General features: G+C 45.0%; 1 protein-coding gene across 25 annotated transcripts in view; it reads right to left on the bottom strand.

The window, feature by feature from the left end:
* Positions 1-390: 390 nt before the first annotated feature.
* CACNA1C (calcium voltage-gated channel subunit alpha1 C) overlaps positions 391-14,131 on the bottom strand; it is a 480,151-nt gene continuing 466,410 nt past the window's right edge. For 23 of the 25 annotated variants that reach the window (XM_064654541.1, XM_064654535.1, XM_064654526.1 and 20 more), the window contains 5 exons: positions 13,819-13,947; positions 13,295-13,404; positions 11,192-11,295; positions 8,076-8,399; positions 391-7,819 (listed from right to left, as the gene is read on the bottom strand). In XM_064654541.1, coding sequence (XP_064510611.1) covers positions 7,523-7,819; positions 8,076-8,399; positions 11,192-11,295; positions 13,295-13,404; positions 13,819-13,947 — 964 coding nt within the window. In that variant the 3' untranslated portion in view covers positions 391-7,522. The remainder of the gene's footprint in view (positions 7,820-8,075; positions 8,400-11,191; positions 11,296-13,294; positions 13,405-13,818; positions 13,948-14,131) is intronic. The other 2 variants (XM_064654539.1, XM_064654540.1) reach the window with 2 other exon arrangements.

Raw genomic sequence — 14,131 nt, forward strand, 5'->3', positions numbered from 1 at the left:
TGTATGGACTAATTACACCATATTTAAGCTGCGGGCATTTGGTTTTTTAGTTGCATGTGCTTGGTAAAAAGGAACCCAGTAGAGAAAATGTTAAATGTGTGGTTATGCATGAGTCACACGTTGGACATCGTGACATGGCAGAATTTCTGTGGTGACAACAGCACAGAGAGCGGTTGGATTTCCTAAGTTACTGTTTATCAAGGCAGGCTGTGACTGTCAAGACTGTTCTGCAGCCCCTTAAATACAGGTGGGAACACATGATTGGCAGCAGGGCTGCCGATGGGAAATAAAGGGCTGCAGGAATCCGTCTTATTTTTCAGCCACTGCTGGGAGAAGGGAGCAACGTCAAAATGAGTTTTGATAACATTTACAATATTAAACAAATCTGGACATTGTTTAGAAATTTATTAGCAATTTTAAAATAACATCATTCCTTAGATAAAAATGCAATCTTACAGGAATATACATTTGTCCCACACAGAGATGACCCTATAGCTCACTGGCGGGCCACTCACTCTAACTTTCCTCTGTTGATTTTAAAACGTGCGAGAGGGCAAGACGGACTCTGGCACTGATGACAGGCTTACATGACGGTTACAAACTGTACAGCATTATTTACAAAAGCATTTCTGTGGGTTCATGAAAACTAGATATAAAATTGTGGCAGGAGGTAAAGAATTGAGACAGGGAAGGGCTTGGGTGGAGATGCAAGGGAGGGCTGGGAGGGTGGGCAGGGAGTGTAGGGAAGAGTGGGAGAGGAGGTTTATATCTGGGCTGATTTATACTTGAGAGAGGTCATTTTACAGCTCTGGGCAATTCAAATGAAGGCAAAACACTTATATTTATCAACATTTATAGCTGATGATCAGAGCAGGAAATGGTGCTCCAGGGCCTGAACTTAAGAGGTGCTGAGGAACCCCATCTTCCCTGAAGTCACTGGGAAACACCGGTACCTTGCCGGGCCACACCCAAACCATGCAGGTGCAGGCCAGATACAGCACCCCCCAGACCCTAAACTGGTTTGATCCTGCAGTGCTCAGTCATCTGTGCTGATGTGAATTCAGACTGAGTGAGAGATCAGCTCCTAAATTACTTTCACTCCTGAAACAGGACTAGATTCCAACCACTTCTTGCCAGAATTCACCCAAAGTGACTCATTCCTTGCTCTATCAAGCGGCAATTGTTTGGAGGGAGATGTCATCATTCAGAATTGATTTTTAAGGCAGTTTTATAAGTATCTCCCCTTTTTATTTTTTTGTGTGTGATGCAGCAATGTTTGTCAAAGAGATATTTACAATCTCACTCCTCCTCCTACAAAATCTTCCCACATTCAAACTGTCAAGACTGAATAAGCTTGAAACAATCATTTCTATGAGCAATCATAAAGTTGATGATATTTAGATAGTATTGGCTGCCAGTCTACCTAGGTGCTTGAGATGGGAGCAGACTGACTCAGGATGCTTAAAATACTAAAAGCCTGTTTGGGGAAAGAGCTAACAGAAAAACACAGGTATTTCTTCATCCAAATTATGAGGCTAGCAAATGGTGTCTGAGTTTGTGGGTCTGTCTTGAATAGGATAAAGCTTTGGAAAGGGGCTGTTTGAACGCTGGCAGGAAAATTCGTTGTCGGGTGGAGTGATGCCTGCTCTCGCCTGGGCTTGCCCCTGCTCCACTGGGCCTGGGATGCAGCCGCTAAACCTGGCCTAAGGTAAGGGCTGGGCAGAGCGCTGTGAACGTCAGCCTGTCGGAGTGGAGGCTGCGTGCCTGACTTGGGGTAGAAAAACAACGGCATGGGAGTGTGCAGACAAGCTCCTGGTCCTGCCTAACTAAGCCCTTGGTAATGCTAATGAAGATTCCCTCATTACATCAGTCATAGGTGCTGCTCCTCTCAATTAGCCCTTTAGAAAGGGACTTGATTAAGTTGCCTAATTGTCTCCGGCCACCTGAGATCTCTGCCATCCTCTGGGGCTGGTGGCTGTGACACCAGCCCTGCCTGGGGCAGAGTTGTGCCTTTCTGAACCAGCTGCTGCAGACCCGACAGGGTACTGTAGGGTGTCTCAAGCGACAGGAGACGCCACATTTAGGCAACTGAGTCGAGCCCTGTGCCCCTAAAGAAGGCCTGTTTTTTATGCTCAAGTGTTAACAGCTAAGCTCCCCATAAGGGGCAGAGGAAGAATGGAGGATTTAACTAGAACACTAAAGTTTGTATCAGAAGAGGTTTTTGTTTTTGTTTTTTTTTTCCATTCCAGTGTGATGCTACTGACTTCTCTGAGAGCAATTGGAGCCCAATCTGTTTTCAGTACAGGACATGTCTCTTGCTGTCCTTCTGCCCTCACCCCCCCCTCCCCACCTCAGAGTGCTCTAGCAGCAAGGCCATAGTGGTTTCAGCTGTCCAGAAACAAAGCAGGAACAGGGATAAAAGCTCCATAGACTGAGATCCCACTGGAAACCTTCTGGATTCCTGGGCTTGCTTACGGAATAAAACTTTAAAAACTTTGCAGCATTCAGAAGAAGAAAAAAAGAAACCCTGTGCAGCTACTGAGAATTATATTTGTTAAGACTTCTTTGAAAAAGAAAATAAATGGGGGGAAAACATAATTAAATTTTTCAGGGCCCAGTTCTGTTTTCCACATTCTTTGTGTCAATAAAACCTCTGTGGCCTCTAGTGCCCTCCAGCCTCCATGTTAGCAAGATGGGAACGGGGGCTTCTGATGGCCTGGAATGTTTTCGTTATATGCACTACAGTTTTCATTATGGGAACTGATAAAATCTCACCACTACGAGAAACCCCAACTGGATTCTACTTATTTTATATTGGCTGTGCTCCAAATTCCCCATTCAGTGTTCCTGTCCCCCACCCTGCCCCTGCCATGGGGACAGTCACGACAGGACCATGCATATATCTTAGGATACTCAGTTCTGTCCCAGCAGGGCTGCTTCACTTCAGCTCACTGGACCAGTGGGTCAGGGTTTCTCATCTACACATACGAAGCAAGGCCTCCAACTTCATCTGTGACTCAGGTGAGCAACCCCACGGGCTCGTGGTGCCGCTACCCCGTATGATTGTGTCTGTGTGCAAAGCGCATACATTCCATAGAGCAATCTGAAACTATCAGGCAGAAAAGACACAGGAGCCTGGCTGAGACCCATACAACTGTTATATTGGCGTCAGTCTAAAGAAAGCAATGATACATTGCTTTGGAAATTATCAAGAAATGTAAAAAATGCATTTGCCCTTTCTTTGTTGTTGTTGTTGTTGTCATTGTTGTCGTAGTCATCGGGGCAGGGTTCTGAGTCAGAAAACAAAGCAGAAATAGATGCGATTCTGTACATGGCGCCTCTCTGGCTGTCCCTCCGTGCTGGGGTGTGGTGGGCAGGGTAATAAACCAGGCGGGACCCCTGCAGTAGCAGCAGCATCTACACCATCATCGTCCACATGTCCAGCTGAAGAGGCAGATGATGCACAAAAGGTCTGTGGGTATTGAAACTCCAGCTCTGGATCGTGAGTTCCACTTTCCTTCCCATCAAGTCAGCCACACAGAAATAAGGAAGAAAAAAAGAAATGCACCTGGTGTGGCTGGCCCAGTACTGTCTGGACTAATGAGCAGGAGTGATACAGGGAGGAGGTTTGTTGTTTTAGAAGAAATGTCTTTAGTCTGCAGTGTACTCTTGCAAGTCAGAGAGGCTCAGGCAAACAGCAGATTTGTTTTCTTTTCCCCTTTCTTTCCTTTCCTTCCATGCCACTCCTCAGCCATCGGTTCCTTCAAAGCTTCCACCCACAGCACAGTGATTGTACGTACCCACCATCCACTCCCATACGCAGGAAAACACTCCAGGAACTAAACCTGCCCCCTCCTTCCCACTGTCCCCCAGACTCTGCCTCACTTGAAGGAGGCAGTAGCTCTTTGCTCAGGCCTGTCACAATGTGCACATTGGAAGTACCTCAAATGAAAAAAAAATAAATAAAAATGCCGCCCTCCCCAGAAAGAGAAATTTGCACAGCTGGCACCAGCAATTACTAAATTTAACACCTGCCCCTCAAACTGCAAAAGCCATCTGCATTTTCTGCTAGCCATACATTTTCCACTCTGCAGGACCTAGGACAGAGCAGAGTTTCCCCTGGGCATTGTAGGCTCTGACCCTTGAGGGAGTCGCAGCTTTCACCAGGAATGTGTGGGGCATAATCCTTTCCGCCGTTTTCCTTCCCATCAAGAAAAGTCCTCAAAGATGACACAGGCTGCCAAGCATCCAAAATGCCCTTTGTCACCACTAATTCAGATAAGTGTTCTGTTTGTCAGGAGCAGAGAAGACCTTCTGTCTCCGACTGGGAGAGTCAGATGGACTTTCTAGTGGAAGAAAATGAGACAGGGAGCCCTTACACTGCCAGGCACAGCATTCTTTTCTTTCAAGTACCTTTGGAGCATATCAGCACTAGCAGCAACAAACTCAAAGGGAGACACACTTGTGTGCCCATCTTGATACGGGCACAAGGGATGGAAAAAGTGAGAGTGACCGACATCAGCTGGTTACTTTCTCCGGGGAAGTCTTGAATTACGACTTTGATGACAGATGGTTGTACAAATGGATTTGTATTTCTCTAGTTTAAACATACGTGGTTTTTTTCTGAAGGTATCTTAAGCTGATACTGGCCAGTTCAAAAAGTGCATTGTCAAAAACACCCTTTGGTATTTCTCCTTTATGCCCCAGAGAATCAAGAAGAAAAATGAGAGCATTACAAAAATAATGTAATCAACGTATGCAATAAATGGTGTTCTCGGACATCTGCAGAAGCTCAAGATTTGAATGGAAGTTTAGCTCTGAGTCAGATCACACCGCCTAACTCAGCACTGATCTGCAAATTTGTGAACCTTCTTGAGAAGGGAGAAAAAACAGCAGTAGTCTGGACAAAAATCAGTTGCAAAAAATCTAACAATACATGCCTGTTTTTTTTCAGCCTCTCTCATGGGTTAGGGCTGAGTATCAATGCGAGAAAAGACAGTTTCATACTCACTAGTCAGGAAATCTGCCTGGGACACGCTGTGCTGTCAGATGTTTTGGGACTTAGAATCTGACCCATCCACTGAAGTCTGGGAAGAGGACTGAGACTATGCATAGGAACACTCAAAAGTGACTCAGCATCTGCATCTTGACCAGTCTCAGCAATTCAGGAGAATTTATTAGGAAATAAAGATCCAGAGCTCTCTCCCTTGCTTACCCTCTGCTTTCAGTTCAGGACAGAGTCAGACAACTTTACTTTGCTAACTATTCTGATTCTTGCATTTCTTATCCCAGCACCCTGCTATAATTGAGCAGGGTCAGCTATCTAATTAAATAATTTTGAAAGCAGATTTTTCCCCCCCGCTCCTTGAATTGCTGGTGCCAGCTGACTATGTAGGATGGATCTGCCAAATGGGCTTGGGGGTCTTGCCACCCTTGAGTGGGATGAGACCTTTACAGAAATTGAGCAAAAGGAAAGAAAATAAAGCCTGAATAAAATGTCCCAGTCTAGGGAAGAAAGATTCTCTACCAATAAAGTCATCGTGCATGTTAAAAGGGGGTGAGGAAGAAGGAAAATGAACACAAGATATGCAAAATCAGTAACGTTCAACCTGTCAGTGGATTGCAGAATAGTTACTTACACCAGGTACACTTTGTTCATTGTACAAATTAAAAAAGGAAAAAAAAAAATAGTACCCCTTTCCCCAACCACACGTAGAAAAGCACTTAAAAGTTCAAAGGTAAAGCTTGGCACATTCCAAATACGAAATGATTCACTTGACATGCAGCAAAATATACAAGAAGTGATTCTTTTTTTTCTTTTTTTTTTTAAACAAACTTAATTCAATTCATTATCTTTGCTTGGCACAATTGCAATTCATTTTAAAAAAATATTTGAAAAATACTGAAACTGACCTGAATTCAAGTATAACGGTTTCTTCAACAGAAACATTATCAATGCAATAAAACATCACACGGAATATATTGAAGCGTAACGCCTTCTGGGTTTTTTTTTTTTTTTAGTTCCCCCCACCCCCGCAATTTTTTTTTCTATACAGTTTTAATGCCAACACAACTTACAATTTTATTTTTAAAATTAATATTATTGCATTGTTTTTGCATATCTTGTGGAACAGAAAATGCAAAGTTACTGATTCCCTTTTTCAAAAGCAGAGACAGTGGTTTGTTTTTGCATTCAAATGGCCCCAGATACAGATCTCCTGCAGCTCAAACCAGGATGTGGAGAGCTGCATGCACTTACACACACACACGCGCGCGCACGCACACTCGCCCCGTATTGCTCCCACACTCACAGATATACTTAGCACTAAAAAGAACCCAAATCAATCACTCAAATGTGCAAGACTATATCAAGTGCATTGCCTACTATCTTTAAATTATAAAACAACAACAAAAAAAGGTTTCAGTTACTAGTAAATAAAATTACAAATTCTTGGTGTACATAATGGTTGGTAAAACTCGTCTATTATCGTTATACTTCTACCAAATTTCAATGGAGACCCCCCACCCCAGTTTAAATAATACAACATGATCAAACCAATTTAACATTTGCAAAGGTGAAAATAAACCAAACCAAAAAAGGTAGGTGATTACAAAACACTGTAAACACTCCCTTCTCCCTCAAAAAAAAAAAAAAAAAAAGAAAAAAAAAGAAAAAAAGGTCAAAATAAAAACTGCAACATGCTTTCAAGGAAATATCAAACCGCAAAACAAGAAGGGATCTACACGAGCCCACCACCACCACCTCAGCATGGGTGGGGCAGGTCGGCTCCGCCCCGCTGCAGAGGCGGCGCTCCCATTGGCTGGCATGGCTGGCTGTCTGAGCTCTGATTGGCCAGCAGGAGGCTGCCTGAGCTCGGATTAGCTGGCAGGTGACTGCCCGAGCTCTGATTGGTCGGCAGGAGTGGCTGCCTGCACTCGGATTGGTTGGCAGGGACCACTGCCTGGGAGTCTCGGCGGGGCTGGGCAGCTCTGCCGCCTGCCCCTCGGGCACCCCTGCGCTTCTCCTGCTTCCTCCTCCCCCTCGCGGCATGGGAATCCACAGCAGAAGTCTTCCTCTCCTTCCGAATCAAAGGGCCTTGGCTTTATGGAGACGGTGAGGCTCATACAGAATATGTGCAAAATGATTTTTACAAGCAAAGTCGAAAGACACCCGTTTGGCGCAGGGTCCTTTTGGCTAGGGCCATCCACAGGAAGCTGAGGTTCCCCTTCGTGCTCCGGAGGCAGTTGTCGTTCCTTGTGCAGGGACTGAAAAAAAGAGGGAGCTTGCTCTCCTCCTCTTCCTCCTCCTCCTCACTCTTCCTTCATGGACACGTGCTGGGGTTATATCCGCTCCTGAAAAGCTTTCTTACACCACCCAACTCTGCGACTCGTCCCAACAGAAATGAATGAAGAACGCTGTTCCGGTTACTCCAGGTCACGAGAACAGTGAGGCACTTCTGAAACAAACCCATTAGGAACATTGAAACAAATAAAAAACCAGCATCGCTTCCAGCCCTGGCAACTACAGGCTGCTGATATAAATCCTGCTGTCCTTGAGCTCCTCCTGACTTATTCTACAATCCGGGTTCTGCACCTCTTCCTCTTCCTCTCCTGCACTGTCCTGCCCTGGGTCCCTGCAGTTAGCAAAAGGCAAGAGGTTGCCATTGGGGCTCTGCTTGCTGTTACCATTGAGAATGTTGTCTGCTGCATTTTCCATCTCTTCTATCGTCATGTCGCAGGCGTCTGCGAGCTCCTGGGTTGTGACCTCAATGAACTTTGGATCTTGAGCAAACTGCATCAGTCCTTCCGAAATCAAGACCTTCAAAAGCAGGCATGGAACCAGAAACAAAGACACACGTTAGTACTCTGCACCGTCAACCCTGTCACGCCTCTAACACAACCCTCTTCCACTGCTGTGTTTTCCCCAGAGGTCCATCTCCCATTTATGCTGCTTGGAGATGGGCTCTCCTACTCTTGGCATTGTGGGCAGCAACGTATCTGTTGCCCTGCTCTTCCATGGGCCCTGTTTCTAGCCGGCCTTGACAACAGTGTCCTTTGTGACTCTGCAGTCTTACCGCTTCCACCAGGCTGCTGGCGCTGCCGTGGAACTGCCTGCTGCTCCCGGCGGTCGGGCTGGGGACGGTGAGGGACACTGGCCTGGCTCTCCTGGGGCTGCTGCAGCCGGTGCTGTCAGGGAACCGGGAGCCGCAGTGCACCGACGGGAAGCTGCTGTTGAGCTTCTCAGTGGACTCTGCCCCGTCGAGGCGCAGGGTCGGGATGGTCTGTTGCTGCCAGCCACGGTTGCAGGGGGTGGCGGGGGGCGTAGCACACAGCCGGGAGAACATGGTGGGGGAATGGCTTCGCTGGAGCAGGGGACTCAGGCCGGCCACTGCTAACGCCTGTGGACAGAGGAGGAGCAAGATGAGTGAGAGCTTGCACTCGGCAGCAGGGCTGGAAGGAGTTGGTTCTGGAGAAACTCCCCAAGAAAGGCCTGGAGAGTCTCGAGGCTTGTGAAAACAGCTGCCAGCTCCTTGATGGGTTTGGATGTTTGCTGCAAACTCGTTTTCCTTGAAATGGTGTGCCCTGTGCTAGTGCCAAGAACCAGACTGAAAGCTTTCACAACTGCAGTTCTTTGGCCTTGGAGCCATGGTACTGACAGGAGGGATGCAGCCCAGCTCCCCACAGCCTTGCCTGAAACCACCTCTTCTCCAGGGGATGATACAGCAATTCATTTTCCCACCACTGCCACCACACGTACCGTGAGCTTTTACTGCCAGTTGCTGTGTTTTCTCTAAGTGTCTACTGAGGAACCTGAACAGATACCACATGTGAATTTTACATGTGTCTGCAGTTGGCAATGACTTTAAATCCACCACTGGATTTTAAGGCATCTGGTGTTGGTGGGAGGATCAATATACTGTCAGCCATTCAAGTCCTTCCTGTAATAATTTACACCACCTCTGAGTCATCCAGCCTTTTATAAAAAATTTCTCAAGCAGCCCCATGCTGCACAGGGCTGATGTGATGCCTTATTCATGGTGACTGCCTCCTTGTTCTAAAAGCAATACTGCCAGAGTCATAAGCTCATCTCACAGAGCTCACTGCAGCCCAGTATGAACAATTAAATAAATGCATGGAAAATGCGAGAGGATGTGGATTGTGTTGCAGAAAATCTCTTTGTTCAGTCTGGGGTTAGTCTTACCCAGCTTCAGCTATCTGAAGGCTCCATGTAGTCTAAGCTGTGTAGAGAGACACTGGCAAGCCTCTTGTCTCTTCAATCCCTGCCTGAAAATGCTCTCTCTGAAAATACTCTCTAAGACTTTTACAAGACTTAAACTTGTCCTTTGGAGGTGCTCCTTCCCGTTGTTGACCACAGTGGGACTGAACTGACCAATTTAAACTAGAGAGCTAATTTTAAGCTATCTAACGTTAAGTGAACTCTGCCCATCTGCCCCTGAAATCCTTGGGAACTGATAACTATGCTGTGCTGATGACTTCAGTGACAGATTAAAAAAAGAATTAATTATTAGTCACCTACAGGGTTCACCAAGATTTTCCCAGGAATTAGATATCAGACTCCTATCAGATATCAATGAGGAAGAAAGCCCTTAGAAATTCTTCTGTATAAGTCATGCCCTGCAGGCTATGATGGCCTCAGCACATCCCTTAAACTGCCAGGTCTTCAAGGAGAGACATAGACCTGTCAGGAAGAACAACACAACCAATTTTTCAACTTATTGGCAGAAACATATAACAAAGTGTTTTATCAAAAATATAAGATGCTGAGGAAGCTGAAAGAAGCTCTTATGGACTGCTTTGAGCTTCAGCTGCATACATTTACATATTGTGATGGACAAGTATTTCATGATAATACCTCTTCAGGCATTCACAGCAACAGAATCTATTACACTTAGCAGAGGCAACCTGTCCACTCTCATGTTCTTGTTTTAAGCACTGTTGTAGGCTGACATTTTTGTACACATGTGAACACTACTGAATGTTGTCAGCTGGAGGCCAGATGCCTATTGCAGGGTAGCCCCTCAGTCTGGCTGAGTGACACTTGGGTGGACAGTGCCCCATCCCTCTAGGTTTTTGTGGGGGGATGAGGAGGGATGAAGTAGCTCCATCCTATTTATATGGGTTGGAGGGAGGTGATTCTGCCAGCTGGGTGGGCTGAGAGGGTGGGAGGCACGTGTTCCCTCTGCCTGGACTGCCATGGGAGGGCAGGAAGTCTCAGGAGGGCTGTTGCTGCTGTGTTGAATGTGGGAAGCTGTTTCCTGCCCAGTCCTCCTTGCTCCAAGGAATTTTCTGATTGCCCCTGCCACAGCTGTAACTCTCTGCAGACTACTGCCTTCTGGAACTTGAGTATTGAAGGATAACTCTCTGGGAGTGGAGGTGAGAAAAGCCAGGGAACCTCAAACATACTCACCTCTCACTCCTCTGCTCTAACTTCTCACTTCTCCCAGCCCTGCTGTGTAGCATTTTGTACCCCTGTGGCAGCAAAGGAGGTGACAAGGCCATTCTGCCCTGCCCCAGGGAACTGCATGGAGCAGGACACCACCCTTGCAAGGCTGGCACTACCATCTGCACCTGTTTCTTTTATGGTGACAAAAAGTGGCATCATCAAAATAAAAGACACAAATCTGCTTTGGAGTATGACAGCTGGCTAATCATCTAGGTACGTGCCTAAGCATACATTTGCTAGGCTGCTGAACACAGTTACAATGGGCTTGAGAAGCTGATTAATGACATGTAATCAGACTATGTTTTAAAATGATTAATTACAGTTACTGGTTACCTTTAATTAACATGAAAGTAGACTCTGCACATTTTATTCATATGCACACTACCATCAAAGCCAGTGTAATTGCGCTGCAGCATGCAATTTGGGTAGCTATTTTTATCTTTTAGCTAGTATTTTATTTTATTCTTTTACTGACATCAGAAAACGATAACTCTGCTGACTGCAAAGGACATATTCCTGTAGCATTCTTCTGGGAATGATAAAAATCCTGAAAGCAGGAATGAGCATGATGGCAAATCTGATTTCTAAAAACCGGATCATTGATGTGGGTGAGAAACTATCCCAAATGGCTTTTAAAAAGTTGTTTGGGATGCACTGGGGAGGCACTGCAGGTAGTAGGGTTTCAGTTTCATTGCTGGGCGACCCTTTGTGGTCATTAACACCTACCTGATGATGTACCAGATGCAAAGGCAGAACTGTCTTCTGCGAGACATCCACGCCCTGGTTCTTCTGTCTTTTCAAACACTCTAAGTGAAAAGATGCCCTTCGACCTGAAACAGCAATCACACACAACTGTGTCCATCACTCATAACACACTACAGGTAATCTCTTTTCCATTTCCTTTAGTGCAGTCCCACTGGAGATACAGCAAAGACACCCTCACTTTCAGCTCTGTCCACTTTCCCTCGACACCTTGCCCTTTCCAGAGCACATGTGTCTGCAAAAAGCAGTGAGGCATTGTGAACCAACCCACACTACCTTCAGATAAAATTCTGAAAAATGATTTTTATTTTTCCTCTTTTAAAACACACGCAGTTGATTTCCCTCTTGAACAGTGGAAGTGTTCTCAGACCTCTCTGGTCCAGACAAAGCCCCTGTCAGGATTGATGATGGCAGCTGAGGCTCTGGTGCTGTGCCTGGCTGTACACAACATGCAGAAGGGGATGTCAGGCTGCTCAGGTGACACTGGCCTCCTGCTTGCATGTGATCTGTGTCCCCTAGCTGCCAGACATACCACAGTTTATGAGACTGTGTCTATAGCAAGGTCAAGTGCAAGTGAATTAATCAATGATGAATTTACTAGTGAACGGGAGGTGACTTAGACACGAGACATTTTCAAAGTTTGGAAAGAAGGGAAGAGAAAAAAGCTTTTTTTTTTCTCTTGAGAAAAAAAAAGATTTTAGGGGGAACTGGTGAAACAGACACATTGTTTACTTGCTATAAAATTAAACTTTATTTCTCTAAATAAGAGAAGTTCTCCCTATTAAAGATTGAAGAGTACTGCAAAGTATGTTTATGAAAAAGTGCAAAGGCTTTACTTCCGGAGAATAGCAAATAAATCCCATATTAAAGATTTAGTGCATGACACACTGCATGGCACACTAAAGTATTTTGGGGACTTCTTGATCCTGATGACATTTTTCTAAAGAAGGAAAGATAATTAGAATTCTGAAAATAGGATGTATCTATAATATTGATTTGTTGAGAAAAAGTCCTCTCAGAGGTTGGAGAGGACTTTGGTTGGGAGGAGTTGCATTATAACCCAGAGAATGAATGTTACAATGCAGGTTAAAAGTATTTTCTCTTTCTAGAGAAAAAAACCAATTAGTAAAATGAGTTTAACATCACTGTATAAATATTCACTAGGATGTAGTTAATGAAGCATTGTATCAAGGACTGACTGCCTTACAGATAGGAATTGCTCTTGCCTAATATTTTAAGATTTGAAATAAAGTGAATGCTTTTAGAACACTCAATTGTACAAGCATCCTGAAGGATTTGAGTGAAGACTCAGTAGCCTCACTTTAGACATTACACTACCTAGCCTGTCACTGTTATTTTATATATAAAGTATATTTTATACACATGATTATTTTCGGTTTCTCCCTGCAATATCCTTGTTCTCCACACCAATACCCAGGAGAAAGGCTGAAAAATGTTGTAGCTAGAAGAGTTCATTTTCTAACAGACTCTTACATTTGTCTTGATACTTTCATAAAATCTTGTGATTCATGGATTTCACTTTCATAAAATTTGTGATTCACGGATTTCACCTGACAGTGTAGTTTACAGGCTCAAGCACTTGAAAATCTCCAGGTACAATCACAGTAGGTAATTTGTGTTGTGTTAAATTAATCAGTAATTCACTGTGTTCCTGGTAGCAGACAACAGAGACAACCTCTCCTTGCTGAATACATGCAGACCAGAACACTGTATATTCAAGGCTAGCCCATTCAGTGACTCCCTGGTGACTGTTTGGAGAGTCCACAGTGCTCAAATAAACTCCTCTAATTTTCAGGCAGGCTTTATCAAACAGATCACATGGACTATCCAAACAGCCACAGGTTCATCTACTGACTGAGAGCGTGAAGTCAGCACAGTCATGTGCGTGACCAGGATCATCTGCACACTGGGGGATTCCTGGTCTAACAAGCTAAAGGCAGCAAACAGCAACCCCTATGCCCACACAGGCTGGGAGTCCCCCAGCGAGATGGGAGACTCCATCAAGGCAGAGGAGAGCACAGCCCCTGTGTCCTGCTGGGAGGTTACCTAGTGCTGAGGAGCACAGAAACCCTTTCTTCGGAGAGTGCCGGGTGTCCTCTCCTTTGCTGTTTTCTGGTGGAGTGAGTTGTCTGTTTTCATCATCTTGGTATGCAAGCCTGGAAAGGAGAACAGAGTGACTTAGAAAAGCAGCTGATATTGGACAGAATAACTCCTCTCCCAGCAAGGAAGCCAGGAAGGTCATGCTAGCAGAAGGATGCAATAGTGAGCTAGCTTCAAGCTATAACTGGTCCAGGAGCAGTAACAACTATGAGACTGAGAACCCCTCTGAAAATGAGATTTGGGAACATCAGGTGGTAGAAGGGAATGTGGAGAAAGGCCCTGCAGATCCAGATGCCTCATTCAGAGAAGAAGGAAAATCCTAGGTGAAAGATATTCTTTTCAGTGTTACTTCTAGGGCTGAACTGCAGGTTCTGACCTTATCCCATAAATTGAAAAAGGTCACCTCTTCCCACCTCTCCCCCTTAGTCAAAGAACCACCCAAACACCTTGACTAAAGCTGCAAAGCTCACATTTCGGTAGAGAGCAGACTTGGTTCACTACAGTACTCAATGTCTTCATTCAAATTTTCATCATAAGTCTCATCCTGAGACACTTCCTCTTGGCAAACAATTGCCAGCTGGCTGTCTCTGGAACTGGAGCTAATGAGCAAAAAAAGACAAGTCAAGATATGGAGATGTTAAAGACAACCTGTTGTAAAGACAAGAATGACAGGCTCCATCTGTCTCAGTTTATAATAATGCTGAAGAGCCATCATAGAAAAATCAATGACTGAACAGAGCTACAGAGTTCACAAATACAAAGCAACAACCTTTGTCAGTGTCC

Source organism: Pseudopipra pipra, chromosome 5 (assembly GCF_036250125.1).
Source record: "Pseudopipra pipra isolate bDixPip1 chromosome 5, bDixPip1.hap1, whole genome shotgun sequence".
NCBI lineage: Eukaryota > Metazoa > Chordata > Aves > Passeriformes > Pipridae > Pseudopipra > Pseudopipra pipra.